This window comes from Leptodactylus fuscus, chromosome 10, assembly GCF_031893055.1.
Source record: "Leptodactylus fuscus isolate aLepFus1 chromosome 10, aLepFus1.hap2, whole genome shotgun sequence".
NCBI lineage: Eukaryota > Metazoa > Chordata > Amphibia > Anura > Leptodactylidae > Leptodactylus > Leptodactylus fuscus.
In genome coordinates this window covers 38,051,898-38,079,131 of record NC_134274.1, presented here as the reverse complement: position 1 = coordinate 38,079,131, position 27,234 = coordinate 38,051,898, and the positions used below count along the sequence as shown (strand labels likewise).

The following is a 27,234-nucleotide window of genomic DNA, read 5'->3' as shown; positions in this document are numbered from 1 at the left end:
CCAGATACAGTTTACAGGAAAAACACACAATGCAGGATTTTAACTGTTTCACAGAATGATGAACTTTGCTTACAAACTCGATTACGATCTTAACTAGATTGATGTAGAAAATGGTCTAGGAAAGACAGAATTCCAAATTTCCCTTCCGTAGCATCATCTGCCAACTGCAAGGTGCATTTTTAGCAATGGGGTATAATGGGTTAAAAAATATAACAAGATTACTTATCTTACTGAATCGTGACACTAGCAGATGCTTAATGTCTGTCCAATGAGGTCTACATCCTGGTACCATATCAGAGGACATCATCATGTCACATATACAGTAAATACATATATATCATATAAAAAATATAAAGAAATGTAAATATATATATATATATATATATATATATATATATAAACATTTGTTGAACAGCTGCTAAATCTATACGTTGCTGCGGTGGCGTAACTAGGAATGGCAGGGCCCCGTGGTGAACTTTTAACATGGCCTCCCCCCAACTCATGCCAAAGACCTTGACCAACCAACCCCCCTCCAGCATTTCTGCACATGTTATTATGCCCCATAGTGGCCCCTGCACACAGTATTATGTCCCCATACTGGCCCCAGTACACAGTATTATGTCTCATAGTGGCCCCTGCACACAGTATTATGCCCCATAGTGGCCCCTGCACACAGTATTATGTCTCATAGTGGCCCCTGCACACAGTATTATGCCCCATAGTGGCTCCTGCACACAGTATTATGTCCCCATACTGGCCCCAGTACACAGTATTATTCCCCATAGTGGCCCCTGCACACAGTATTATGTCTCATAGTGGCTCCTGCACACAGTATTATGTCTCATAGTGGCCCCTGCACACAGTATTATCCCCCATAGTGGCCCCTGCACACAGTATTATCCCCCATAGTGGCCCCTGCACACAGTATTATGCCCCATAGTGGCCCCTGCACACAGTATTATGCCCCATAGTGGCCCCTGCACACAGTATTATTCCCCATAGTGGCCCCTGCACACAGTATTATGCCCCATAGTGGCCCCTGCACACAGCATTATGTCCCATAGTGGCCCCTGCACACAGTATTATGTCTCATAGTGGCCCCTGCACACAGTATTATGTCTCATAGTGGCCCCTGCACACAGTATTATTCCCCATAGTGGCCCCTGCACACAGTATTATGTCTCATAGTGGCCCCTGCACACAGTATTATGCCCCATAGTGGCCCCTGCACACAGCATTATGTCCCATAGTGGCCCCTGCACACAGTATTATGTCCCATAGTGGCCCCTGCACATAGTATTATACCCCATAGTGTCCCCTGCACACAGTATTATGTCCCTTAGTGGCCCCTGCACACAGTATTATGTCCCATAGTGGCCCCTGCACACAGTATTATGTCCCATAGTGGCCCCTGCACACAGTATTATGCCCCATAGTGGCCCCTGCACACAGTATTTTTCCCGATTGTGGACACCCATGAACAATTATTATACTCTGCGGTCTTTTCAGACCCCACAGTATAATAATTGGAGACCTAGGGGGGATAAAAACATAAAAAAACCCACTGTTACTTACCTATCCCTGGCTCCGCTGCACTCTCCACTGCTATTGGCCATCTTCAATGACGTCCGGGACGTCATGTGACCAGAGGGTCTGCGTCGCTTGAAGCCTGCCCGGAGAGGTAAGTAACAGTTTTTTTATGTTCCGTTACTTCTCCTGGGCCTCTGATCAGTATACTTGGGGGTCCAAAAAGACCCCCGTGTATAATAGTGCTTGTGGGGTCCGTGGCGTCACTTACCAATCCCGGCTACTGCCAGGATCGGTAAGTAAGTAGGGCCTGTTACTGGCTGGAGTAAGTATTAAAAAAAACCAAAAACAAAAAAAAACGCCGCAGTACTCTGCTACCCCGGTAGATATGCTCCTGCGTTGCTGTCACTTTACAAATATTGTGCTCAGTTGACTTATCTCTAGGCTTTCACTTTCATTGTAATCCTCCCTCTGATAAGATAACAATATCTGACAGTGTAAGCCTATGTGGTGTGAAAGATAAGGGGGTAACTGAGATATTGGGGTGGTCTGATCAGTGCATACATTATTGTGTTTATTAAAGGGTATATGGGTATAAAGGGTATACGTCAGTGTCAATAACCCCATCAGACTCTCAGTTCATTCGTGATAATACACCCATGTGCACGAATAGAAACCCACAAGGGCCATTAACAGTCTCTACTGAGAATATGTAGAGACTGCAAAACAAACACTAAATACATGATGTCCCTCATATTCCAGACTGTCTGAACAAAGGCAATATTACTCAAAGGATTTATCAGAAATAATGTGTCTGGTGACTCTACATTCAGTAGACAGAAGCATTGCTAGTGTTTGCAGAAAGTGGATTACATTTTATCTGCAATTCACTGTCTGTATGTGACCAGGAAACATTATAACGCGTGGACATAGCATGCTTAGACAGGACTCCATATCCTCCTCTTTCTGATTTCCCTGCAGTATAATATGCCCACTAAGGGATGGAAAAGTAAGCAACAGCAAGCAGATGACTCAGACAGAGCAAACAGCAGAACATCCTGCCAGGAGCCAACCTTGCCAGCCACTGAGAATAGACGGATTTTGTCAGGGGAACCTTTCAGATTATTGCCCATGTATAAAGTAAAGGCTGAAGTCGGTCCTGAGTACATTGTCTTCTAACTTTCACTTTAAAGAATCTTTCACTGTTACAGTTAAAGGGGTTGTCCAATGGCAAGATGTTAATAAATGTTTGCAAAGATGTAAAAGATACAAAAGAAATAATAGTCATCTTACCAATTTCCCGCTGCCCCCTGGTCTGGGTCTCTGTTCTTCCTTCTCCAGTGATGACATGTTGACATAATATGTGACTGCTGCAGCCATCAATGGCCACAGAAGTGACCTCAGAGGTGCCAACATGTCACATCTATAGCCAGTCATTGGCTGAAGCAGGAACAGGTCGTGTCGACTTGTCATCACTGGAGAAGGAGGAATAGAGACTGGCAGGCAATGAGAAAAGAGCTGGCAACATTGTGTTGGAAACTGCTTTAAATATGTTACTAATATACTATTTGCTTTAATTCTGCCTACCTTTGCTGGTTTGCAAACACCAACATGGAGTGGGTTCACAAATGTTTATGTTTTCTGCGGCTTATATTTCATAAAATAACATTGTACTGGCTGACATCCAATCTATCCCATCCCGGTTACCACCAGTGGGAAATATTGGGGGTCATCATAGACAATGAATTAACAGTGACAATTGGCAAATAAGGAAGCCATGAGTGTGGACAACTTTCACCACTTGCAAATTGAAAAGAGATCTCCTGTCTAAGCCTCTCCTGTCATGGTCAACTTGCTCAGCCAAGATATCTGTTTTACACTATATATCATCATATACATAAGAGAAAAGTTAGCTGATGTCTGTGGGACCAGAGGAGTGTCTCATGGTTATGGATGCCTCCCCATTCTCCACTCATAGACAAGGTCAGGGAAAGGAATTATTAGGTATATTCGATCTTATCATACCAGAATCTTTGTTCCCCAAAATTCGTGGTCACTAGCTCTGTGTGAACTAGCCCTTACTCCTGTACTATTGACTTAAGCTAAGTTTGTTAAAAGGTTAAATATGCTTTAAGACTCTGTTCACACTTTTGTTTGAAGGTTTCCATTAAGGACTACACAATTGGTGAAGACTATAAATGACTTAGTAGTGTTATATCTGCTTACAAAAATATCAGAAGTCCACCAGATTCCATTAGGGCCCGTACACACAGGCACAGAAGGGGCGGATTATGGTGCGGAATCCACGTCATAATCTGCTCCCTCACAATGGTGGTCTATGGAGACCGCTCGCGAGCTGACCTTTCTTCAGGCGGATTCCGCGGCTCATTGAGCCTCGTGGCAGCACCCTCTGGACTAGGCCCATTCATTTTGACTGACAGTCGCGGCAAGCGTATTTTGGTCCTGATTTTGACGCAGCTTCCCGCGACAAAATCAGGACCAAAATATGCTATTACGCGCATGTGTGAACTAAGCCTTATTATTAAAGGGGTTCATCATTGTCAGGGTCATAGATCTGTCACAGCTGATGTGAACTAAGCCTAAGGACATTCTCAGTGACCCCGAAGAATGTAAAAGCTCTTTTCTATTACATCACAATGGTCAGATAAACCAAGTATTTATTGCTATTTTCTTATTATACTGCTTTAATCTTCTATACGGATTCTTCTGATCACAATATAGTGGCAGATTATATGGGGGGTTGGTAGATGTTCCAGTGACAGCCGCATATGCGTGTTACACACTTTTGTACTTTGTCACTCAGCTCTAGATAAATACTATTAAGTAAAATCTGTTTATCTTGCCTTTGCTGTATCTTTTGACAAGCCTAGTACTAAATCAACACACTCAGGCCGAGCCGAGACTTGTCATTCGTCACTTGCTCTATGGTTACGGTGACGTAGAGAAGAGCCCATCGCGCATTTACGGCATCATTTTACACGAACAGCAAACGTTACGGCCGAGTTATCTATTACATTTCATAAACTCATTTGTTGACTACACTGTGTTAGAGTCAAATCCTCCATCTTTGTATTTTGTCAGTCATCTTGTAACCTTTCACACATAAACTGTGTAAGTAAGTCGCAGCTGGCTATTTGTATATCTTATCTTCATGGTATATGGAGGTCACTGAGACTCATTTAGCACCAACATGACATCTTATCTCTGTTTCCATGATATATGCATATAGACATAGTGTGAGCTGCTAGTTCACACATAAGTGTTTTTGAAGCTTTCTTTGTTTAAGGACAAAGTACAAAGTCCATTAAGCTGTAATGATATGCAAAATACAAAAGGACTCAGCCAATAGTCATGTGCCAGGTTTATCTTATAACCAATTATTTTATGCCAACTATGTTAGAATAGTCCAACCTGCTCTTGTCTGTATTGTATTTAAACCACCTTTGTGCACCATTAAATTAGAACTCACTTGATACACCATCAGTTGTGTGTGTGTGGCTTCTCCAGACCTGATAATGGGCATAATTACTTCAGGCCTGATATTTAATTTGGAACTCAGCAACATACTCTATCATGGGGACCCCTTAATGTCCCTAACAGAACCTGACGCCCATCGTGGGGAATCGATAATCGTTTAATGTGCAGCCGATAGTGTACTGATCCACTCACCAACCGATTTGGAGACGGGCCCGGAGGACCTCAGATGAATAAAACGGCGCTGTAACGGTAAGTCCTTTTCTTGCCAAATAACTAATCTGAGTTCCTACGTGTCCCGGATCCTGTGTGTCGGTGAGTGAAGATTAGTGCTGCATATGTTATAACAATCGATGCCATATTATATAGTGTGCAAGAACCTGAATAGTATGTTGTCTGTAGTGGGGTGGGAATGTTATACCTCATTCTTTGTCTACTGTCCATGCTGTCATTTGGTTGTTACATCTGTTATAGAGTGTAAAAAGCGGTGCAGGAGAGAGAGTTATTCTTCATCCTTAATCCCTAGAGTTGCGAGAGTGGAAGTACTGAGTGATTGAAAAGTCCTTGTTTTGGACACTAAGGACTGAGTAGAATCTGAGTAAGTACATGCAATGATTCAGGGGTGTTCGATAGAGGGACACAGGCAAAGTGGAGTCTGTGGAAACCAAATGAGGGTTTTGCCCTGAGCACTACGCCAGAACATGCACATTAGAGATTAGTTCAATGAAAACAGAGTGACTGTTTGGGAGGTCCCACTAGGTGAGTCAAAAGTGACCCTCTATTGTCTTAATTGCCCTAGAGGAGTGGGATGCTCACGGCTGACTGGCCATCAGCTATTATGGGGGAGGGACCCTCTGAGGTAGGGTATACCCCCATATGAACTAATAGGAATGGGAGAGAGAGAGAGAAGAAGATGCCGCTCAAAAAAAAAAAAAAAAAAAAAAAAGAGCAGGAGTTACCAATGGAGAATAGGCAGGACAGATACAGGGATAGAGGGTAACCAGGAAGTGTTTTAATTGTGGAAACCAGGGACACTTGGCTAGAGATTGCTGGTGTCCTAAGCGAAGGACAAAGGCTTTGAGTGTAAGGAAATGTATAGTGAGCATCCATTGACAGTCCAGCTAAAGGGTTAATGTGCTTGGCACATAGCATTGTGTTGTTAGTTTGTTGGTTAGTGGAAAGTGGAAACATGATATGTTTTGTAGTGAGGATACTGCAGGTTAAGTGTAGGTATGTGTATACACATATGTGTGTATATAGGCTTGGGGGTGGACATTAAGTTATTTCTAGAATGTCTATAGTGTCCTTTTATTCAGGAAAGGTTTCCCATTTTGAGAATGCTCCTCTCATGGTAATGTTTTTAAAATTGGATAAATGGCATAAATATGAGATCAACATTATTATGTTTATTTTATAGTAATATGCAAATTGGTAAGAAGATGAAGGCAACTATTTACATGTTTTGGTTTGTTTTCTCCTCAATATTTAGCTGTGCGGGAATTATAACTAACTCTGTGCCTATTTGTAGGAATAAGCCGTCCCGAGACGATAAGTGATATCACGGTACAAAATATATGAAAATTTTTATTTTAGTTCAGACAAGTTCTTTTTGATTTAATTGACATTTGTTTTGTTTTGTCTGGAGCTCCAGTGTGACGTTGCATGTTTGTATGGAAGGTTCAGAAATGTGAATGGGCCCATATATGTGTGTCAGTAATATGTACATGTTACATGTGTCTGCTATGTGTACATGTTCTGTTTGTCCATGTCTGTATTGTTACATTTTCAGTCTCCACAGCAAGCAGATATTGAATGCTGATAACCACAGAGGGTGGTGACAAGTAGATATGAAAGGGAGGCATAAAAGTTCTTTCCATTGTTGAATACATATATGTGTGTTCTGGTGTAAATGAGATGTACTTGATATACCATGTACATGTATTATGTACTCAGTGTGTATTGGTGCTTACAGTATGTGTATCAAATATATCACATGGGCTTTACACTTGTAACATAAATATTTGTTTTGGGTTTATACTATAATTCCAAGAATGTTAACAATCGGGATTTATTGTGTGAAAAAGTTATTCAGATGTTCCTTCTGATATGGGATTAGGCCCCATAGGGGTAGGCAATACATGTGAACTATCTTGCCACAAGGGGCACAGAACGCCCCTAATATGTACACGCAGGTAAAGATAAATTGCAGTTCTACAAAGTTAAAGTGGTGTTTCTGGGTCATTGTTTGCTACAAGGTGCTACATAGCTGACTAAGTAGATCAGAAGTCACTCACATATCTGCTCTGTAATTTAAGGCTTCCGCCTTCTCTGCTGATATATGTTGAGTATTTACTTACCTCAATGAATTTCTGGAGTGTTTAGAAGTTTTAGAGAACTGAATTTACTTGGGATTGTATAAATAAGTCTGCTGGGATATGTAGTACTACAGCTATGACAAGTGTGGGGAGAGTCAGCGCAGCTGCTTCCATGATAAGACACGGTTGACAAAGGGGTAATAAATCTTTCATTGGAAACAAAGATGACAATGGCTGGATATCTCAGGCTGCAGTGTGTCTTATCTATGTCTTCTAAATGTAAGCTTTGCATTCTGTGCTGCACTACAAGTCCCTTCTAACCTGTTAACAATAGTTTCAGGGGAGGAGTAAGGAGAGTCAGATAACTTAAAATTAATTTTACTTTTGCTGATTTGGTTAATAAATGATGAATCTATTGTTAACACTGATGAGAGTTCTTTTATTTTAGATGATTCTCAATTTGGGAATGATGGTGGATTCTGCACCAGATATGTCATGGTCACTGAATAGGAGGTAAACCAAGGGTAAAACCAAGCACAAGTAGAACCATTATAGAACTGTATGGGTCTCAGCTCATGAAGTTGAACTAAAAGCCATCACTGAGACAGGGTACAATGTCTGAGGGTAGGTGTTTGATATAGTGGGACTATGGTCCAATCTGGAGAGCGAGAGCTTTCTGTAGGGTTAATGTTAAGCCTAAAAGGATTTCCATGCTGTTCAGGTAGTGATGCTGCTGCCCCCACATAGGTGGGTATAGTCAAAAGTCAGGACACACATCAAGGCTGATATGAAAGAAAGTAGAGGTAACTTGTGGGCAGACACTGCCACTAACCCAGCTGCAGAGGCCTAGGGGATATGCTTTACTGATAATTGGTCATTATACTCGACCCAAACCCCCCTTTTAGCTCTCTTTTCAGGTTTTACAACACTGAGGCACCAAAAATGGTCCAGGACTACAGTAAAAGAGGATGTACAAGTCCTGATCTCCGGTGGTAAGAGAATATATTTACTAAGTGCATTGTCCCCACTGATGGCATAAAGCAGTGTTTAGAAGTAGCCTTGTGTGACCTGGTAAGCAGAGGATGGGCGGCTGCAGGATTTAACATCACTACAGACACTGCATGGCATGTGTTAAATGCAAAGTAGGCCAAAAAGTGAAAAGTTTCTCAGAGCCAGGCCCAGAGCCCTTGTACCTGTTCCAGAGATTGCAGGTTAACTATATGCAGTTACTAAAGGTGAGACGGTATAAGTACGTGCTTGTGTGTATAGTTATCTATCTTCAGAAAAGTCTGAGGCATATCTGGTGAAGAAAGCCATCACAAACGGGGCTGCAGATAGACGGCTACTGAAGAAATAGTGTGTCACTTGTATTGGTATTTTCTGTAAGGTACCCTCCTAAGAGAAGAATTGGCTTTAACCCATGTCAAACTTTCTTTGGGGGTTGTATTCTTGGCAACTCCTACAGATGTGGTATGGTGTACTGGCTGACTATGTGATGTCTTGGCAAAAACATCTGACTAATGTATGGCTTTGAGTTTTCTCTCCTTCTCAGATTTTAAGTTAGTGGGCGGGACCTATTCATTTGAGCCAAGAGATTGATGGTGATGAAGAGACACGTGAGAAAAACCTTGGAGCCAAGATTTGATGGTCCTTCCAAATGCTGCTGATAACCAGTCCTTCTGTGAAATTTGAAGGAGAGCCTAATTGTATCCATGCTTCATATTGCAAGAAAGTATCTACACACAAAGCGATGAAGATTCTCCTGATAATGCTGTTACAGATGGTCCTGACGATAAGCCTGCATAGAACATTTAACAATGAAGTGGGACAATACGTTTCTTAAACATCATATGATTTTGATCGAAGATCTCAATGTGTCAGATTGTAGGATATGTCCTCATAACCCCATATTAGCCTAAGTCATGTCATATATAGCCGTTTCTTTGACGCAACAGGAAATGTTTGAAGTATATAGTTAAGAAGATACCACCTCATATTTTAGGAACAATACATAGTATAAACAAGTAAATATCAGCAAGTTGTAGTAAAAATCTTATGTTCATTTTGTTTGTTTAATACAAAACATATACAAAAGGATGAGCAGACCAAGATATAAAAGGCCAGAACTATGATTGAGATTAGGTTAGAATACAGGAACATATGAGGGGAATCTGGTAAAGTCCGGCAGTAGACATTAGGTCACTGAAGTACCTAAATATGAATTCCTGTATTCAGCCATCTCAAAATGGGGGAATGTTAGAGTCAAATCCTCCATCTTTGTATTTTGTCAGTCATCTTGTAACCTTTCACACATAAACTGTGTAAGTAAGTCGCAGCTGGCTATTTGTATATCTTATCTTCATGGTATATGGAGGTCACTGAGACTCATTTAGCACCAACATGACATCTTATCTCTGTTTCCATGATATATGCATATAGACATAGTGTGAGCTGCTAGTTCACACATAAGTGTTTTTGAAGCTTTCTTTGTTTAAGGACAAAGTAAAAAGTCCATTAAGCTGTAATGATATGCAAAATACAAAAGGACTCAGCCAATAGTCACGTGCCAGGTTTATCTTATAACCAATTATTTTATGCCAACTATGTTAGAATAGTCCAACCTGCTCTTGTCTGTATTGTATTTAAACCACCTTTGTGCACCATTAAATTAGAACTCACTTGATACACCATCAGTTGTGTGTGTGTGGCTTCTCCAGACCTGATAATGGGCGTAATTACTTCAGGCCTGATATTTAATTTGGAACTCAGCAACATACTCTATCATGGGGACCCCTTAATGTCCCTAACAACTGTTTTACCTAGAGTCTGACATGACAAATATAATTGCTACTTTATAGCGTTTTATCTTCTTACTGTACAATAAATAATACAGTTTTTTTGTTCAGTTCAGAATACAGGGAATGGAGTCTTCCCCAAGAACAAAAGGATTGGGCATTGATATTCTACATGCTTGATCCTTTGTTTCTCCAATAACATTTGTCAGGGGAAAGTTGGGTGGCCCCCATAAATATTAGCTAGTCCCACTGCTCTAATCTGTATGTGGGGTCTTAAAGGGTATCTGACTTTTCATAAAAAGTTGAAATATGTGCAGGGTCTCACTAGGCAATCTAGTCTCTGACTGTATAAGCCTTCATATAGGGTGTCCTATCAGTTTTTCTGAAGGTGGAGGAGTGTAGAGGATATTTGGATGCCATTAATTCGTATGCAGTCGTAAGGTAGCTGCCCAACATGTTTCGGCACAATTGGAGCAGAGTCCAAAAACTTTGATTCCGATAGGATTAAGTCCTGAACGGACATGAGAAGAGAGAGGCCTGGCGGTAGATAAAGTAGCCGCCGCACCCTCTTCCATGAGTCATAGACCGCTGATGTTAATACATGTGAAGCGAGGACTTGCTTAGACATTTGGCAGGGGGAGGGGGCAATAATACTGCGGTAAGGGGGCGTCTATAATGGCTTCCTCCACTGATACAAGGAGCTTCGGATTCTCCTTCTGAAACCAGTCAAGGGTCCTCACAAGTTCTGCTGCATGATAATATGTTTTGATATCTGGTAGACTCATACCACCCAACTTCACAGGTCTGGTAAAGAGTGCGGAACGCCACTTAACGGTGCGAGTTATGCCAGACCTACTTCAAAAATAGTCTGTGTAGAAAGCTAGGGGAAGTGGGACAGAGAGGGTTTAAAATAGGTATAATATCTTAGGCAGGACCATCATATTTAGTAAATTAGTTCTATCCATCCATGAAATGTATGGTACGTGCCAAGATTCCCCCCGCCGGCTACTTAGTCCCCCCTGCTGTCCAGTTACCTGCACAGAACCACTGCCACCTCCCCTCCCGATGTGTACGCCGCTCCCCGGAGCTCCCGGCCGTTGTTCTCTGTCTGTTTCTCTCCTCTTTCATTCAGACGCCAGCAGAGCGCCATACGTGCCCCCGACTCCCTAGTGAATCACTCACCTCTCAACACCCACAGTCTCCTAAGCCACAACAAGCCCCGCCTACTTCCAGCATCAGTAACACTAGCCTAGGGAGGCAGGGGCGTACACGGAGTGTGAATAAAAGAGGAGAGGACAGAGAACAACAGCCTGGAGCTCTGGGGAGCGGCAGCGGTTCTGTGCAGGTAACTAGGATTGAGCGATCGGGATCGCAATTCCGTGCCCGATCTTTTTTAGGCGGGATTGGAACCCGATCGCGATCATGAAATTTACTCAATCTTTTCCGATCCCGATCGCTCAACCCTATTTATTACAAATAGAAAAGAAAAAACTACTTTTAATTCAGACATTACAAGATTTAAGAGCAAACCCAGAGCAGCTACGCATTTATCCCAGTGGGATAGCGGTATCGATGTACCCGCACCATCTGAGGACTGAAGTAAGAGATATTCGTCATTTTTAGAACCCTGGCTGAGCTGACTTAGAGATCGCTCAGTTTATCGCCCCCTCCTCACCTGTGATAAAGGGTCTCTGAGTAATGCCAGACCTGCATAAACTTGGCTTTTAACTATCATCAATTCCTCGGTTAAGTGGCATCTTAATGCACTTTAAATTATGGTCCGGCCTCTCTGATACAAGATAAGCACAAACAGAGTGATATACGCTCATTCACTTCGCCTCTCCATCTAGATTCTAAATATCGTGTCAACATGTTCCTCCCACACAATGTTTGCTGCCACTTCTGGAAAGTCTTCTCCTGATCATCATTTACACCTTTTATTTTACAATCGATCTGATACGACACTTTATATATAAGAGATTAGCGACCTCGTGAATTCACTTTCCTTATGAATGTCACATCGGAGGGATGGGATTAGGGTACACATGCTAGAAAAAGTGGCTCAATCTGCTGATTTTAGCGCAACCAGTTTTTCTATGTGCATGGGGGTATCCTGACTACCCAAAATGATAATGTTGGGGATTCACAGTGTCGTGTAACCACTTTGGCTTTGGGCTACTTCTTTGTGATCCCCTGGTCTTCACCCTTCAACCCCTGTACAGTGATCTGGTCCTTAGTGCAGGGAACCACCAGGTCCTTACCTCTAGCAGGAGTCTTGCTATAGGTGACCCAAGCAGGTTGACCAATACTGTATGTAGCACTGATAGATCAGGCTTGAGTATTCAAGGTATGGTCAAAGGTCAGGGCAGATATAATACATTTGTCACAGTAATCCAAGTAGGGATCAGGTCAAGTGGCACAAAATAAGACAAACCCACACAGGAAGAGGGGAAACATACACATTCCTTGAAGATGTTTCCTTTGGTCAGACTTGAATCAAAGACTCAAGCACTGCAAGGAGAAGTTTAACCACTGAGTCACCGTGCCTCTGTGACCGTCATAATAGCAGTCATGAGAATAGTCCCCATTCTCTGCCAGTGAAATTAATGCTGCCGTGTGACGTCCGTTAAAAAAAACCAAAGCCAGTTTTCACTGTCTTGTGAATGTAGCCTAAGACTTTCTTAAAGGCGTGCACACCCTACAGGCAAGGATCAAAAGACAGCGTCCATGACCAGGAAGAACAGAGCGCCAGGCAGAGGGAGAACATCAGCAAGCAGGGCCAGGTGTTGCAACACAATGCCTGACCTCTTTGGCCTATTGCATGCTAATCTGAACCAACAGTGCATGTATATGGGAAAGTCCTGAGGAACCGCTTTTATGTGTTTATGGGCAAGCAAGCCCAACAGTAGATATGTAGTACACGGTTCAGCTGGACCTGTAATGGATGGAAATAGAGATTTTCTATTGAGAATGACAATAATGGGGAGAAACAGTATATTAAGTGAAGGACTGTCTACCAAACACTTATGTTGAGCTCTATGTACTGTTGGGTAACACATTAAAAATCCCTGTCGTGACCACCAAATAATTTGCCCCAGATGAGAGATACACGTTGATTTTGATCCATGATCGGTATATCCTAATGTAGAGCAGTATCAATAATACATGAAAGAGCTGAAATGGAAAACAGAAGATGTAAATCCTATACCTGCAATATTGGAAAGGGAGATAGTTTTTAATATTTAGAACATGAAATCTAGACTCCACCATGTTCCTTTTTGTAAATTAAAGGGTCATATGAGGTTTTCTGAAATGTTCTCCGTTGGGACTGGCCATCTTCATAGTCTCAGTTTGGTCTGACAGCCTAAGGTTAGAGAAAGCGAGAATCCTTCTATCGGGGTCAAAAGTTGCAGATCCTATCACAGACTTGTCATCTTCTATGACAGTAGGTATCAAATATTGGACTCCAAGGAGACGCTTGGGTCAGACCACTTGTACATTCTGCCTTCAGTTACCAATTCACAACCATCTAGTACAATTCCATCCTGTCCTATATTCTGCATCGGTTACAATGTTCATGAATTTTACTAAACTAAATAACAATGATATATTCTTAGCGTCGTAAAGCTGTTGTGTGCGGTAGATTTTCACATACCCTTAAAGAACTACTACACTGATTAATCCTTGAACTTCCCAAAAGAGGCCAATTTTGGGGCATAACCACCCAATGTGCAAGTACGAGATCACATCAGAAAAGCAATGGCCACACATAGGTGGAGTCATTGGGTTGATCAAGTGGATTTTGGATCAAGTGTCTAGTAATCAGTCCATAGCTTCATTCCTGAAGCCTAATGCACCTGGAAGGTTATACCGCCGGCTATTTTGTCTAGATAAGAGTTTGATAAGCCATTTGTGGTTTCTTAGCAGCCCAGACGTAGTGTGATGCACAAATCATACACACTTACCCAAAAGGCAGTTTTCGGGAGATCTGATCACTAGACTATAGCACTGTTCCGACCCATTATTGGACTGAACGGACATCCTATAGTGGCCATGTTCGCCATATAACTGCTTCCAGCTGTAAGGATGAAACAGAAAGAGTTAATCAGTAATAAACTAATTAGCACCAACCTAATGATTTCCCAAGTTCAGTGGTGTGTCCTGAGCTGTAATGAGAGGCAGCCATGCATGTCTATAATGAGATACAAATCCTCCGAGCAATCAATGAGAGTGAAGCTGCCAGTTCAACCACTTGACATCAAACACACGTGCGACTGCAATGTAGTGATATACTGAATAATCTGTATTCATGAAGGTGCGGCAAAAGTCATATATTGTGTTATCCTAGTGTAGAGCCAGGGTGGGACGGCGATAGACCGCACGTGACTCAATGACACCTTGTTATTCAGTGCGATTTTTTTAATCTCTGGTCTGTTTGGTATATGATATAAATAACAGTGAAGGTAATCTTCTTAAAAGTGGCAGTATTTAGGAGTTATCTGACCCTTTTTGGACCTCAACTGTGTCACATGATCAACAAGAATACTCACTAATTGACACAGTGTCTTAGGGGTGGACAGAAAGTCACTTTCTCTACTCATACTTAAAGAGGACCTTTCACCACCCCAAGGCTGTGCAGTTTTCTGTACTATGTTAAAAGCGCTGCTGCACAGACTTTGGGGCACTTTGAATTTTCTCTCTAGCCCCCCTCATTGTGGAGCTCTGAGCCTTGTTATTTCTGGTGCCCTGTATGTTAATGAAGCCCTTCACTGTCAGAAGGGTATTACTGACAGTGAAGGGAGCAGCAATGTCATTCTCATCATTCTGACATTGTCCAATTAGCAGAGGGCAGTGTCAGAGCAGCTTCAGCAGCGTGATCTCATGATTTCTCTCTTTACAGGACTGAGAAGAAGAGCTGGAGGAGTGATGTCACTTAAGTGACATCGCTACAGTGAATCGCTCCTCTGGCACTTCTCAGTTCTGTAAAGAGAGAAGTGCATGATCTCGCGAGAAGTCGCGAGATCACACTGCTGAAGCTGCTCTGACACTGTCCTCTGCTAATTGGACAGTGTCAGATTGACGTCACTGCCCCCTTCACTGTCAGTAATGCCCTTCTGATAGTGAAGGGCTTAATTAACATACAGGGCGCCATAAATAATGGGGCTCATAACTCCGCAATGAGGGGGGCTACAGACAAAATTCAAAGTGCCCCAGAGCAGCAGCGCCTTTAATATGGTGCAGAAAACTGCAGAAGCTTGGGGTGGTGGAAGGTCATGAAACCCCCCCCCCCAAAAAAAAAACCTAAAGCCCTATGTGTCACCGAAAAAAGATGCAGAAACTAGTTGCATATCGTAAATCATAAAAATGTTATAGCCCTCAAAACTGCACATGCAAAAAACCTGAAATTTGCCCAGCACTGAAGTGGTTAATATTGATGGGCATCTGGACAACTCTTTTAAGGGAGCCTCAATATTAGACATTAATGGACAAACTGGTGTCCTATGCAGACGAGAATCCACTAGTGAGAGTCGGATTGTTGGTCACATGACACAGCTGAGGACCAGAAAGGAGTACAGATACAGACATTGATAAGATTATGTTCATTACAGTTTACAATATTCCTGAATGGTTTAGGAGTCTCCTGAAATAGGGGAGACCTTCTTAACACTGGTTACAGTAGGGAGCCAAAATCTGTTTGTGACATCTGCACATGTATTATATACGTATTATACTGCTCACGTTGACTTCTATGGTAGCCCTATAAATATGCATGCACTGAAGACCAAATAAGTGGCTGTAGCCGAGCTTTGTATATGAGGCATTCTGCTGCCGGGGCACTCTGCTGGCACTGTTAAAGGGGTGCTCTCATTAAGACAACATGGGAGGGGGGGGGATTGATACAAAACTAGCGTTTTGAGAATTCCTTCACCTTTGGAGGATTCACCTGACTTATGTGAAGGCACTGGGCTCCATAAATCAAGTCCATCCTCCGACAACCCACGTGCCCATGTTGATATCAATGTCAGATCATAGCTAGTGTATGTTTCAGATGTCATTTATGCCCCAAAAATGCCATAAATTATGATAAATTTACCATATAAAAAATACCAATAGTCTAACTGGTGCAAGATGGGCGCCCTTTACAGATTTAAAACTGGGGGCAAAGCATCACGTTATACTTCTGTGCTTTCCTGTATGGACTGCACAATAGGTATATATGGCCAAGTGTATACTATGCTTGAAAATATTTCAGAGACCTATGCAATAAGGAGAGGCGTCATGGACTCCTGGAAAAATGGGCAAGTAGTCGTGGGGAAGCAGACATCTCCAACGTTCTGAAAGACGGTTCTTCTTCATATATAAGGGTAGAGAAGCAGGTTGAACTCTGATTCAACCTCTATTCAGTGAAGAAAGAGGCCTAGCCTGGGAATAAGTCCCATGAAGAACGGAAGGGGCTCATTGTAGGATTATCACATGCTGCCCATTGTATACCATTCTTATTCCTGGGCAGTGACCTTTCACCCATCCCAGCACAATGGTCCCTTTGAGGTGAGGTTACACTCTACAGAGGGCTCTATCCAGATCTGCGGTCAGCTATGGGTGTGCGGGCCCGACCACCTGCAGATTTGGCTTTAAAGAAAATAGCCATGACATCGGTTTTCCAGCTGAAGTCACCGGAGCATGGAGTGTGTAACATTGTATAGCGTCCACTTGGCCTGGTATTTATAGACATAACTGAGGCCATGGAGGACTCATGAATGTCACGATAATAAGAGGTAGACTGAGATCGCAATACCAAATTTAGGGGAGGTGAAAAGTGGGATATCCTAACCAAGTGTGAGATTAATAACCAAGATCAGTTTATTGATCAGTGTCCTCACAATTAAGTGTCCTATTAACGGCTAGTAAATATTTACACTTTGTTTTGATACATTTTATATTATTTTTGTAAAGCGACCTGTAATATAACCTATTAGCACCAACTTTTAGAAGTCTTTCTTACTATATCACTGCACTTTGCATTGTACAAATGACACATTTCTAGATTTGCACTTAGAAATTACAAGGACTTGTCGTAAACATAACTGGTAAATTCCATCATTGAGAAGGTGATGTGAGATCTGCTGGGTCTCTTGTAATCCTGCAGCTACACAGCGCCACCATGTGGTACTCTACAGTAAGGTTTTTTCCACTAGGCACTTTGTCTGGTCTCCTCTACATAATTTTCTATAGCTGACACAAATACATTGTATTGATCCCCCAGAGAGGATCTAGAATATAATCCTACTGGAGATCGCCCTTTATAATAATCCGATCAATAGACTCTGGAATTGGCTGCAGATATGAAGTATTAAGGTAGAAAGTTTTGCTGTGAATACTACTAATACGCTTCACGTTCGGGTCAATCCTGCGTCTGCCCTCTAATCCTCTTCTGTAATATTAATGGTGTTTACAAAGCAAAGTCTAATAATACAGAACAACAATGTAACATGCACAAATGATCTAGAACTGAGATATGGCCACTCGTCGGGGGGCGATTAATGATGCGACAATATCCTTAAGAAGCGTTTTCACAGTAGTAGAACCCGATAACCTGAACTACATGCCCTCAATGTTCCTGATCTATCCAGAGGCTTATTAGAAATTGATTTTTCATGCTTTGTGTACAGGGACAGCTTAGTGTACAGTATATTAGCAGCCATGTAGACGGAAAACCAGTTCATAGCACTCCAACAACGTGACCATCATTGTGTGGGGTCAGAATACCTTTAATGTCTACTGTAGTAGACTGTGCTCCCCTATACAGGGTCGGAGTCAGATGCATGGACCTGTAAACTATAGACTGGATTAGGCCTTAGGCCGGTTGCAGATGACCGTAGCCGTGGTCAGTGTGATTTCCGTGTATTTCACAGATCGCACCCTGACCCATTCTTTTCTATGGACCTGAAGACACGACTCGTGTGCAAGCCAACAGTCCGGGTCACAAATCCTATTCCTGTCCTAATTTGCGGTCCTTGCTTTCGTGGCTCCTATTCCTTTAATTAAAGGAGATGCCGCCCGTGCCTTTAATTCACAGCAGGCCGGTTGCACGCGGTCATCTGCTACCGGCCTTACTGGGTGACAACTAGAGTAGTACAAGGAGTTGTCAGTCACTCACTGAGCAGGGGTGGCAGTAAGTACAGCACATGACTGCTTGCCAATGACTGACTTCAGCAGTCACGTGTCGGAATCACTGACATCCATTTTGGATAGGTTGCGAAGAAGAAAGTTTTACATTGTAGCAAATTTGCAGCTTTTTAACTTTTCTTTCTCTAAAATTCAGACAACCCCTTTAAATCAAAACAGTCACTATCCTTTAACCTGCACCTGTCCTGGTGTAAATAAAGGTACATTATCCAATATGGTGCTTAGATTTTAGTGGTTTTTTGCGTTTTTTTTTTGCAATACATAGAAGGATTTGTAGAGGAATAGAAAAACAGAAACAGCGCCATACCTGTCTGTGGGTTGTATCTGTTACTACAGCTCGACTTCATGGAAGTTAGTGGGGATGAATGCTAGTACGGTACTCCTTCGGACAAGCATGGGACTGTTTTTAGGAAAAGAACAGCCATGTTTTTCTTCAACTACAAGGATCATGGAGGGTTACTGTGAAAGTTACCTGCATACTGGTTCTTCATCTCCACCTTCTCTCAACACATGGAAAGTAAGTGTAAACTGTGTGCCGATGATGACCGTGTGGTTGGTAGGACGGAGGCTTTGGGCAGCTGGAAGGGTCAGAAGTGGCTGTAGAAGACACTGGAAAAATCATAAACCGATGTTATACAGCAAAATATAAGGTGTGCAATCCATTCACGTTCTGTTCAATATGACATGGTTCACCTGTAAGGCCACATGCACACGACCGAGGGTGCTGTTCAAGGGGACTCCAGTGTTCTATTCCTATCCTATTTGAGTAGCACACGATTCTGTGCTAGTCAACCAGGAGCTCTCAATGAAATGGCCATTAGCCTACAGGTGACATGCATAGTAACATGTAGTAGGCATTACTGCAATTAAAAAGTCATGTAAAACCAGCCTTAAAGGGAATATATCATCAGAAAATTACCTATTTTTTTTTTTTAAAGTTGAGGTTTGTGCTGCAATCCTGACTCTGGCAACTAAGCCAAATAATATGCTGAGAATTCTTTGCAGCAGCCCCCTCACTTATCAGCACACTGATGATAACAGCTATGATGTATATGTAGATGAGACATAATTATTTTTTAAAATATAGATCAAAAACATGACAAAAATGATAATATTTAACAAAATTTTAAAACATTACCAAAAATTCTTAAAAAAAATATAAAAGTGTAAATGACACAATAGATTATTTCCTGACAACACTTTTATTGGTTCTCATGCTAGGCCTTTGCTGCACGCTGCGGATTGTTAAGCAATGGATTTCACCCTCTGCAGTGCACCCCTGCAAAATCTGCATGTAATGAGCCACGGACATAGCACGAAAGAAGAGAAGACATCGAAGGTTATAGACGAAATCTGAAGAACGTATCCATATAATATCTTACCTTATAGCAGTCATCCGAGACATAAAGCAAAGTTATGGGTTCTTGAAGGTGATTGTTCACGGTTAATAACGCTTCATCGTACTTTAGTTCAATAGCTATGGAAAAGGAAGGTGACAAGGTTACCAAATAAAGTTTGTATGGAAATGAACCAATATTAGGGTTGAACGATCGGGATCGGAAAAGATCGGATTCCGATCGGCGATCGAGTAAATTTCACGATCGGGATCAGCTGGAAAATGATCGGAAATCGGATTTTAAAATCGATCTCAAGATCAGCTGAAGCCTAACCAATATACACTCACCGGCCACTTTATTAGGTACACCATGCTAGTAACGGGTTGGACCCCCTTTTGCCTTCAGAACTGCCTCAATTCTTCGTGGCATAGTTTCAACAAGGTGCTGGAAGCATTCCTCAGAGATTTTGGTCCATATTGACATGATGGCATCACACAGTTGCTGCAGATTTGTCGGCTGCACATCCATGATGCGAATCTCCCGTTCCACCACATCCCAAAGATGCTCTATTGGATTGAGATCTGGTGACTGTGGAGGCCATTGGAGTACAGTGAACTCATTGTCATGTTCAAGAAACCAGTTTGAGATGATTCCAGCTTTATGACATGACGCATTATCCTGCTGAAAGTAGCCATCAGATGTTGGGTACATTGTGGTCATAAAGGGATGGACATGGTCAGCAACAATACTCAGGTAGGCTTTGGCGTTGCAACGATGCTCAATTGGTACCAAGGGGCCCAAAGAGTGCCAAGAAAATATTCCCCACACCATGACACCACCACCACCAGCCTGAACCGTTGATACAAGGCAGGATGGATCCATGCTTTCATGTTGTTGACGCCAAATTCTGACCCTACCATCCGAATGTCGCAGCAGAAATCGAGACTCATCAGACCAGGCAACGTTTTTCCAATCTTCAATTGTCCAATTTCGATGAGCTTGTGCAAATTGTAGCCTCAGTTTCCTGTTCTTAGCTGAAAGGAGTGGCACCCGGTGTGGTCTTCTGCTGCTGTAGCCCATCTGCCTCAAAGTTCGACGTACTGTGCGTTCAGGGATGCTCTTCTGGCTACCTTGGTTGTAACGGGTGGCTATTTGAGTCACTGTTGCCTTTCTATCAGCTCGAACCAGTCTGGCCATTCTCCTCTGACCTCTGGCATCAACAACGCATTTCCGCCCACAGAACTGCCGCTCACTGGATGTTTTTTCTTTTTCGGACCATTCTCTGTAAACCCTAGAGATGGTTGTGCGTGAAAATCCCAGTAGATCAGCAGTTTCTGAAATACTCAGACCAGCCCTTCTGGCACCAACAACCATGCCACGTTCAAAGGCACTCAAATCACCTTTCTTCCCCATACTGATGCTCGGTTTGAACTGCAGGAGATTGTCTTGACCATGTCTACATGCCTCAATGCACTGAGTTGCCGCCATGTGATTGGCTGATTAGAAATTAAGTGTTAACGAGCACTTGGACAGGTGTACCTAATAAAGTGGCCGGTGAGTGTATATAGTAATTAACAATATTGAATTTATTAGGGTATGTTCACCAATTTGGAGGCGGATTTCACCTAGAATCCAACTCCCATTGTTTCCAATGGGAGACATCGCAGCAGGAAAAAGAAGCGTCCTGCTCAATCTCGCCATGGACTCCGCGGCTCGAGACTCACTTCTGATGAGGCCCATTCATTTGGCATGATCAACAGCAGAGAGCCACGATGGAATTCCTATGGCTATGGCACGATAGTTATCTACTGGGCTAGTAGTCATCTATAGAGATGAGCGAACACTGTTCGGATCAGCCGATCCGAACAACTCGCACCCATAGAAATGAATGGAAGCACCTGTGACGCTGACTTTGCCGGCGGCCGGCCGGCGTCACAGGTGTTTCCATTCATTTCTATGGGTGCGTGCTGTTCGGATCGGCTGATCAGAACAGTGTTCGCTCATCTCTAGTCATCTATACACAACTAGAAGCAATAATAAAACATCTCCAATACTGCTAAGATAAAAGCTACGGTAAAAGATTTGGCATTGATTGTCATTGTGTATCACGAGATTTATATCTGCTGATCATTACATTATTAAGAACAACATTGTTCAGTAACATGATACATTACATAGTAGCGCCCCCACTAGTAGCTGTTGAAGGCGTGTATGGCATTGAGGGTTGCAGCCTACTTGGTGATAACTATGTCCTAATATTCCAGACATCAGTCTACAGGAGAGACATACATAGAGAAAATATACGCAGCGATATGCTAAACAAGTACCTGTTGCATGGCACAGCAGAGAGACCCCAAGAACGAACACAAGGAGTCTACCAGCCATCCTGACACTTGCTGAGCTTTGTACCCACTATATGATCACCAGGCATAGCAAAAGGAAGCTGGCATTAGATAATCACTGGGTAAAGGTCAGGAAAAAAAAGGCAAGCAAATCACAATCCCCAGTTGAAAAAACAAAACAAAAAAACAACAATGCCTCTAGCACCACCTATTGGCAGGTAGCTCCCTATAAGTCAACACTGGAATTTCAAGAACCCTTGTGGAGACCAAGACAAGCTCATCCTAGCAATGGTCTTACTACAGTCCATTCCAGAACAAGCTGCTGTGACTGTTTGTGAAAATATCGTTTCTAGCAGGTTCTCCAAAGACGCACAGACCAGTGTTAAGGGTTCAAAAGGGGGCAGAACAAAGCCCCTGAAGACCCGCAGCCAAGCCCCATTGCGGGACAGGGGGCTGTACCTGAGGGCGGAGCCTAGAAGCCCCTTTAAGGAATTGCTTTATTAGAGGATTTTGTGATAACCAGGTCCCTAGAAGAGCGGAAAGCGCTGCAACATGAACCTTCAGGGTAGCTGGAGTTAGCCCCGTATCCAGGCCACTCTGTAGGAACTCCAAGACCGATTTGATAGCAGAGTTGTTAAGCTGCTTATCCTCACACCAACCTTGAAATATCCGTGAGATCCTTTGTTATCTCCTGTTAGTTGAATCCTCTCTTGAATGGGCCAATGTTCTTAGAACGGCCTGGGACAATCCTTTATCTCCGCATACGGCGCGGTCAACCTGCAGGCAGTGAGGTTGAACCTGTTCAGGTCCTGGCAGAGCTGTCTGTCTACAGTTACCAGGTTTTGGACTTGTGGAAGCCTCCAGTAGGTCCCTCGACTCATCAGAATGAGGTGGGTAAACCATGCCCTCTGGCCAGAACGGCGTAATCACTATTGCCGAAGTCTGGTCGTGCCTGAGTTTTGCCAATACCCTCGGAATCATGGGAAAAAAAGTATGCCAGTTTAAACCTCCAAGGAATTGACAGGGCATCTACCGCCAAAGGATTGTCTTCCCGGCAGAGGGAGCAAAACTTCCTCACTTCGGCGTTGTACTGGGTGGCCATCAGATCCACCTCGGGGAGACACCCATGGATCTTGGATAAGCCGTGACCAGGCGGACATATGATGAGACCAAATAGCCTACCCAGCTCCTCAAGATGTGCTCTCCTCAGAGAGGGAGGCATAGGTAGTCAACAGGGTCCGGCGCTAGCTGGACCATGGCCACTCTCCACCAGAGGGGGATGCATCAGTGGTCAACAGGGTCCAGGTAAACTGGACCATGAACTCTACATCCAATTCCACATAATTCATATGGAACTTTTCTCTAGATTCACTCCCACTAGAGAGAGAGGCATTGATAGTCAACAGGTTTCAGCGCTAGCTGGACCGTGGACATCCCGTCCTTAAGATGGAACACCACCTGGATGAAAGATCTTGAGGAATAACTACATTGGCTTGACCCAGACTGCTGAGTTTTTTGTCAGCTGGATGACACAGCTTCCTCCATCCAATTCCTCATTGCGCTTATGGGAATGTCTTGTAGATGCGGAGAGGCTGTATCTGTGGTCAACACGGTCCAGACTATCTGGACCATGGACATCCAGCCCTTGAGATGAAGCCCCTCCAGGCCCCACGGGTTGTGATTCCAGGTCTCAGACTTACCTTCTGCAGGCTGCATGTGCTATATGGCCCAAAGGACTGCAACTGCAGATTCTGACATAAGACCCAGGAACCTTTGGCAGTTAGGATGGAAACCCGCTGTGTCACCTATGGATAATGCACTGCTGATATGATTTTTTTCCCACCTAGAGGAGGAAGATTTTCAAGCAGACAGAGACCTGGATGAAGTTTAGAAACTTTTTCCATGTGGATGGACCATGAGAACCACAAGTACCTTATTAACTTTTTTTTTTTTTTTTTTTTTTTTATCATCATATCACAAATGCAAAAGTGCAACTGGGATTGAACCCAGGATACTTGTATGCCTGAATCCACAGTAAGTCTGTAACCCTACAGACTGAGCCACTAGGGCTTCTGTTTTTAAGTAAGACCTCTATGAAAACTGGGAGAGGGAATCTTACTAGAAATCTGCATGCGCTCCTTTACCCAGGAGATGACAACATACATGGAGGGCTCCTAGCTGGAGGACCCCATACTGACAGTGCAGGTATACATAGAAATGCCTTAGAGCATACACCATCATGTGATCAATAAGCAAATATGCACCTAATAAGTAACGCTAGTACATAGGTATCTGAACCCTTCTCTAGGTTCACAGCATATAGTCCCCGCTTAGGAATTAAATGCACATTGAAAAAGCGCAAGACATAAAAATTTGGTTGCATCTTACCAAAATGGCGGTGAATCGACTTCCATGTTGTGAAGTTGACAGAGTGCCCATAGCATTAGAAATGAGTGCTTTTAGTCTCTGCAGTGAACACAGAGGGAAAGAGGCCACGGCTTACCTTACTGCAGGGCAGTAAATGAACTGCAGCTGAAAAAGTCAGTAACCTGCACAAGGCAGGGAAGACAAGAGACTGCGGTATAAACAGATCTTTCTCTCAGAAAGAAAGGGAAAGAGAAAAAAGGATCTAAGACACCTTATTCTAAACCATAGAGGAGGCCACAGCCTCCTCCACCTGTCCAGTCGCACACAGGGGGGAGGAGGTCGCTGTGGCCTCTTATAGGGGGAAAAACTGTGAGCTAATTATAAGTTCCACCTGTCCTAACAGCACACAGGGGCAGCATCTTGTGCTGCTGTTGGGCGTAGGGGGAATTTACCTTTGAGTAGCTTTCCCCAGCATCCCTCCTACAGAACCAGCGTTGATTGGCTGAATGTTATACAGTGTACAGCATTCGGACAATCAGCACCGGTTCTGCAGGAGGCTTTTCTTTGACGAGGCAGAGTCTAAGATCGGACCACAATGTAGACTGCATATTTAACATTAGAGCGGTCTTCATTGTGGTCAAATCTTAGACTCCGCCTCATCAAAGGCAAGCCTCCTGCAGAACCAGCGTTGATTGGCCGAATGCTGTACACTGTATAGCATTCAGCCAATCAATGCTGGTTCTGCAGGAGGCTCGTCTTTGAACGATGTGGTATGTGACATATACGTACCGCACTATGATCCTTTACAACAGAAAACAAGTGTCCCCATATGTACCCATAATCATACAGATGTACAGTACAGGGTTAATGGCATGGCAGCAGGCGCAGGGTACTGCTTTTACTAATAGTGCTGACTGCCCAAGTACCACACTTTCCTTTGCTCCTCCTCAACACTCTCCTCCTGCTACTCATGGACTTGGTGAGTCCCATTTGTCAAATATTGGTTTCCCATGAAACAAGCATTTTATTCCCGTATAGACTATAATGGGATTCGATCGAGTAGTCGAATATTGAGGATTTTTTTACCTGAAGCTGTGACCACACATAGTGTTACTAGTAGTTAGATACCGGCTCTGTTGCCGTTTTCAGTTGGGAGAAATTTCTGCCACAAATTTGTTGCATGTGAACATAAGCGGAGGGTATATTCACATGGTGCAGCCGGGCACAGTTAAAGTTACTTTGGAGGAAACCATAAGCATCTTTGATGAAGTTTTCTAATTTTACAGGTGAAACATGTTAAATATATTTCACTTTTAGGCCCCGTTCACACGGGGCACGGTGCGGCGTAATTTTGGTCCTGATTCTAATGTCGCGTCAGAACAGGGCGAAAATGCACCTGTCACGACTGTTGCGGCTTTCCGCTCCGGAGTAGGCCCAAATGAATGGGCCTAGCCCGGAGGGTGCTGCCGCAAGGCGGACGCGGGGGCTGAATCAGCCGCGGAATCCGCCTGAAGAAAGGGCAGCTCGCTTCTTTTTTTCCATGAGTGGCAACAAACCGTTCACAGAAAAGAAGTAAGCTAGCGGTCTACATTGACTTCTATTGTGAGGGGGCGGATTCTGACGTGGATTCAGCGCCAAAATCCGCCCCCTCTTGCCCTGTGTGAACAAGCCCTTACTGCACCTAAAATCGACCCAATCTGCATATAATTTTTTCCTTTGTAGTTTCAACATCCCAACTGCACGTGAATGCACTTTCAGGTTATGTTCACACATAGCAAGTTTGTGGCAGAAATTTCTCTGACTGGAAAACACAGAAACAGAACTGGACTCATCTAATATCTTCTGTAAATATAGCACGCCAGACATGTTTGCAGTCATATACCAACTTACCAGCAATATTCAGCAGTGCAGTTTGGACCATCCCAGTTGAATCCATAGACTATGGGCACTTACATTAGGGTCAGCTGAGCCGCGTGACCACCAGTCTAGAGCCAGGACTCGTGTAGTCAAGAGGTTAGTCTCCTCTGTTTGGAGGACTTCTTTTGAACCTATGAAAGCGCTCTTACCCCTCCCCAAGCTCCGCCCTTTATACTTCTATGGAGCGAATACCCATGCTTGGTGTGCCAGTGAAGACCTCATTGATGCCCTATCTCAGGATATAGTTGGTAAATCCATATAAAACTGCTATGAGATCCAAGTTCACGCTCCTCTCCATTTCCTTCTGCACATAAAATCTATCTCAAGCAACTCGGCACTTCTTTGTCAAAATTCAACGCATGTACTCCATAGAACTACAGGAGCATACTGCGCATGCTCGAGTAAGCAGCCACAAAAAAACGGCCACCCGCATGTGAAGTTGGCTCTGCCCGGGGCCCGCTGACAGAGTCAACTTGCACATGCGATGAATTTTGACACACACACCCCCACGCGCCGAAAGAAGACGCGTGAAGAGGCTGTTGCTGACCAAGATGGAGGCGGCGCTGGAGATTTCTCTCGCAGCATTGGGAACGCCCCCAGTGCTGTATGAGCGTTGGGGCCCGCCCTCAGTGCTGTGAGAGAACTCATTTGCATACCGACAAAAAAAAGGGATTTCAAGCGAATGGCGGCGCGGAGAAGACATCTAAAAGTAGGAGAAGAATAGACTTTCTTAAGGCTATTCCTATGTGTTAGGGAGAAGAAAATGAGTTTGAATGATAGGATCCCTTTAAGTTTCCAAAAAAATGACACCGTAGTCCTACGTAGCTAAAACACCACCGAAATCAGACAGATTAAGCACAGAAGAGTCTACAGATGCCCTATAAACAGATTGATAATTTTAGTATTTTGCAGACCTCATGTACTGTAAGCATGTCTTTATTCAATAGCTTCC

The 27,234-nt window shown here is 43.4% G+C and overlaps 1 protein-coding gene across 1 annotated transcript in view; it reads right to left on the bottom strand.

The window, feature by feature from the left end:
* Window positions 1–22,047, bottom strand: part of LOC142183045 (heparan-alpha-glucosaminide N-acetyltransferase-like) — a 161,798-nt gene extending 139,751 nt beyond the window's left edge. The window contains exons 1-4 of the mRNA XM_075257943.1: window positions 21,984–22,047; window positions 19,702–19,796; window positions 18,792–18,928; window positions 14,098–14,210 (exon numbers count right to left, since the gene is read on the bottom strand). Coding sequence (XP_075114044.1) covers window positions 14,098–14,210; window positions 18,792–18,928; window positions 19,702–19,796; window positions 21,984–22,041 — 403 coding nt within the window. The 5' untranslated portion in view covers window positions 22,042–22,047. The remainder of the gene's footprint in view (window positions 1–14,097; window positions 14,211–18,791; window positions 18,929–19,701; window positions 19,797–21,983) is intronic.
* Window positions 22,048–27,234: the final 5,187 nt, after the last annotated feature.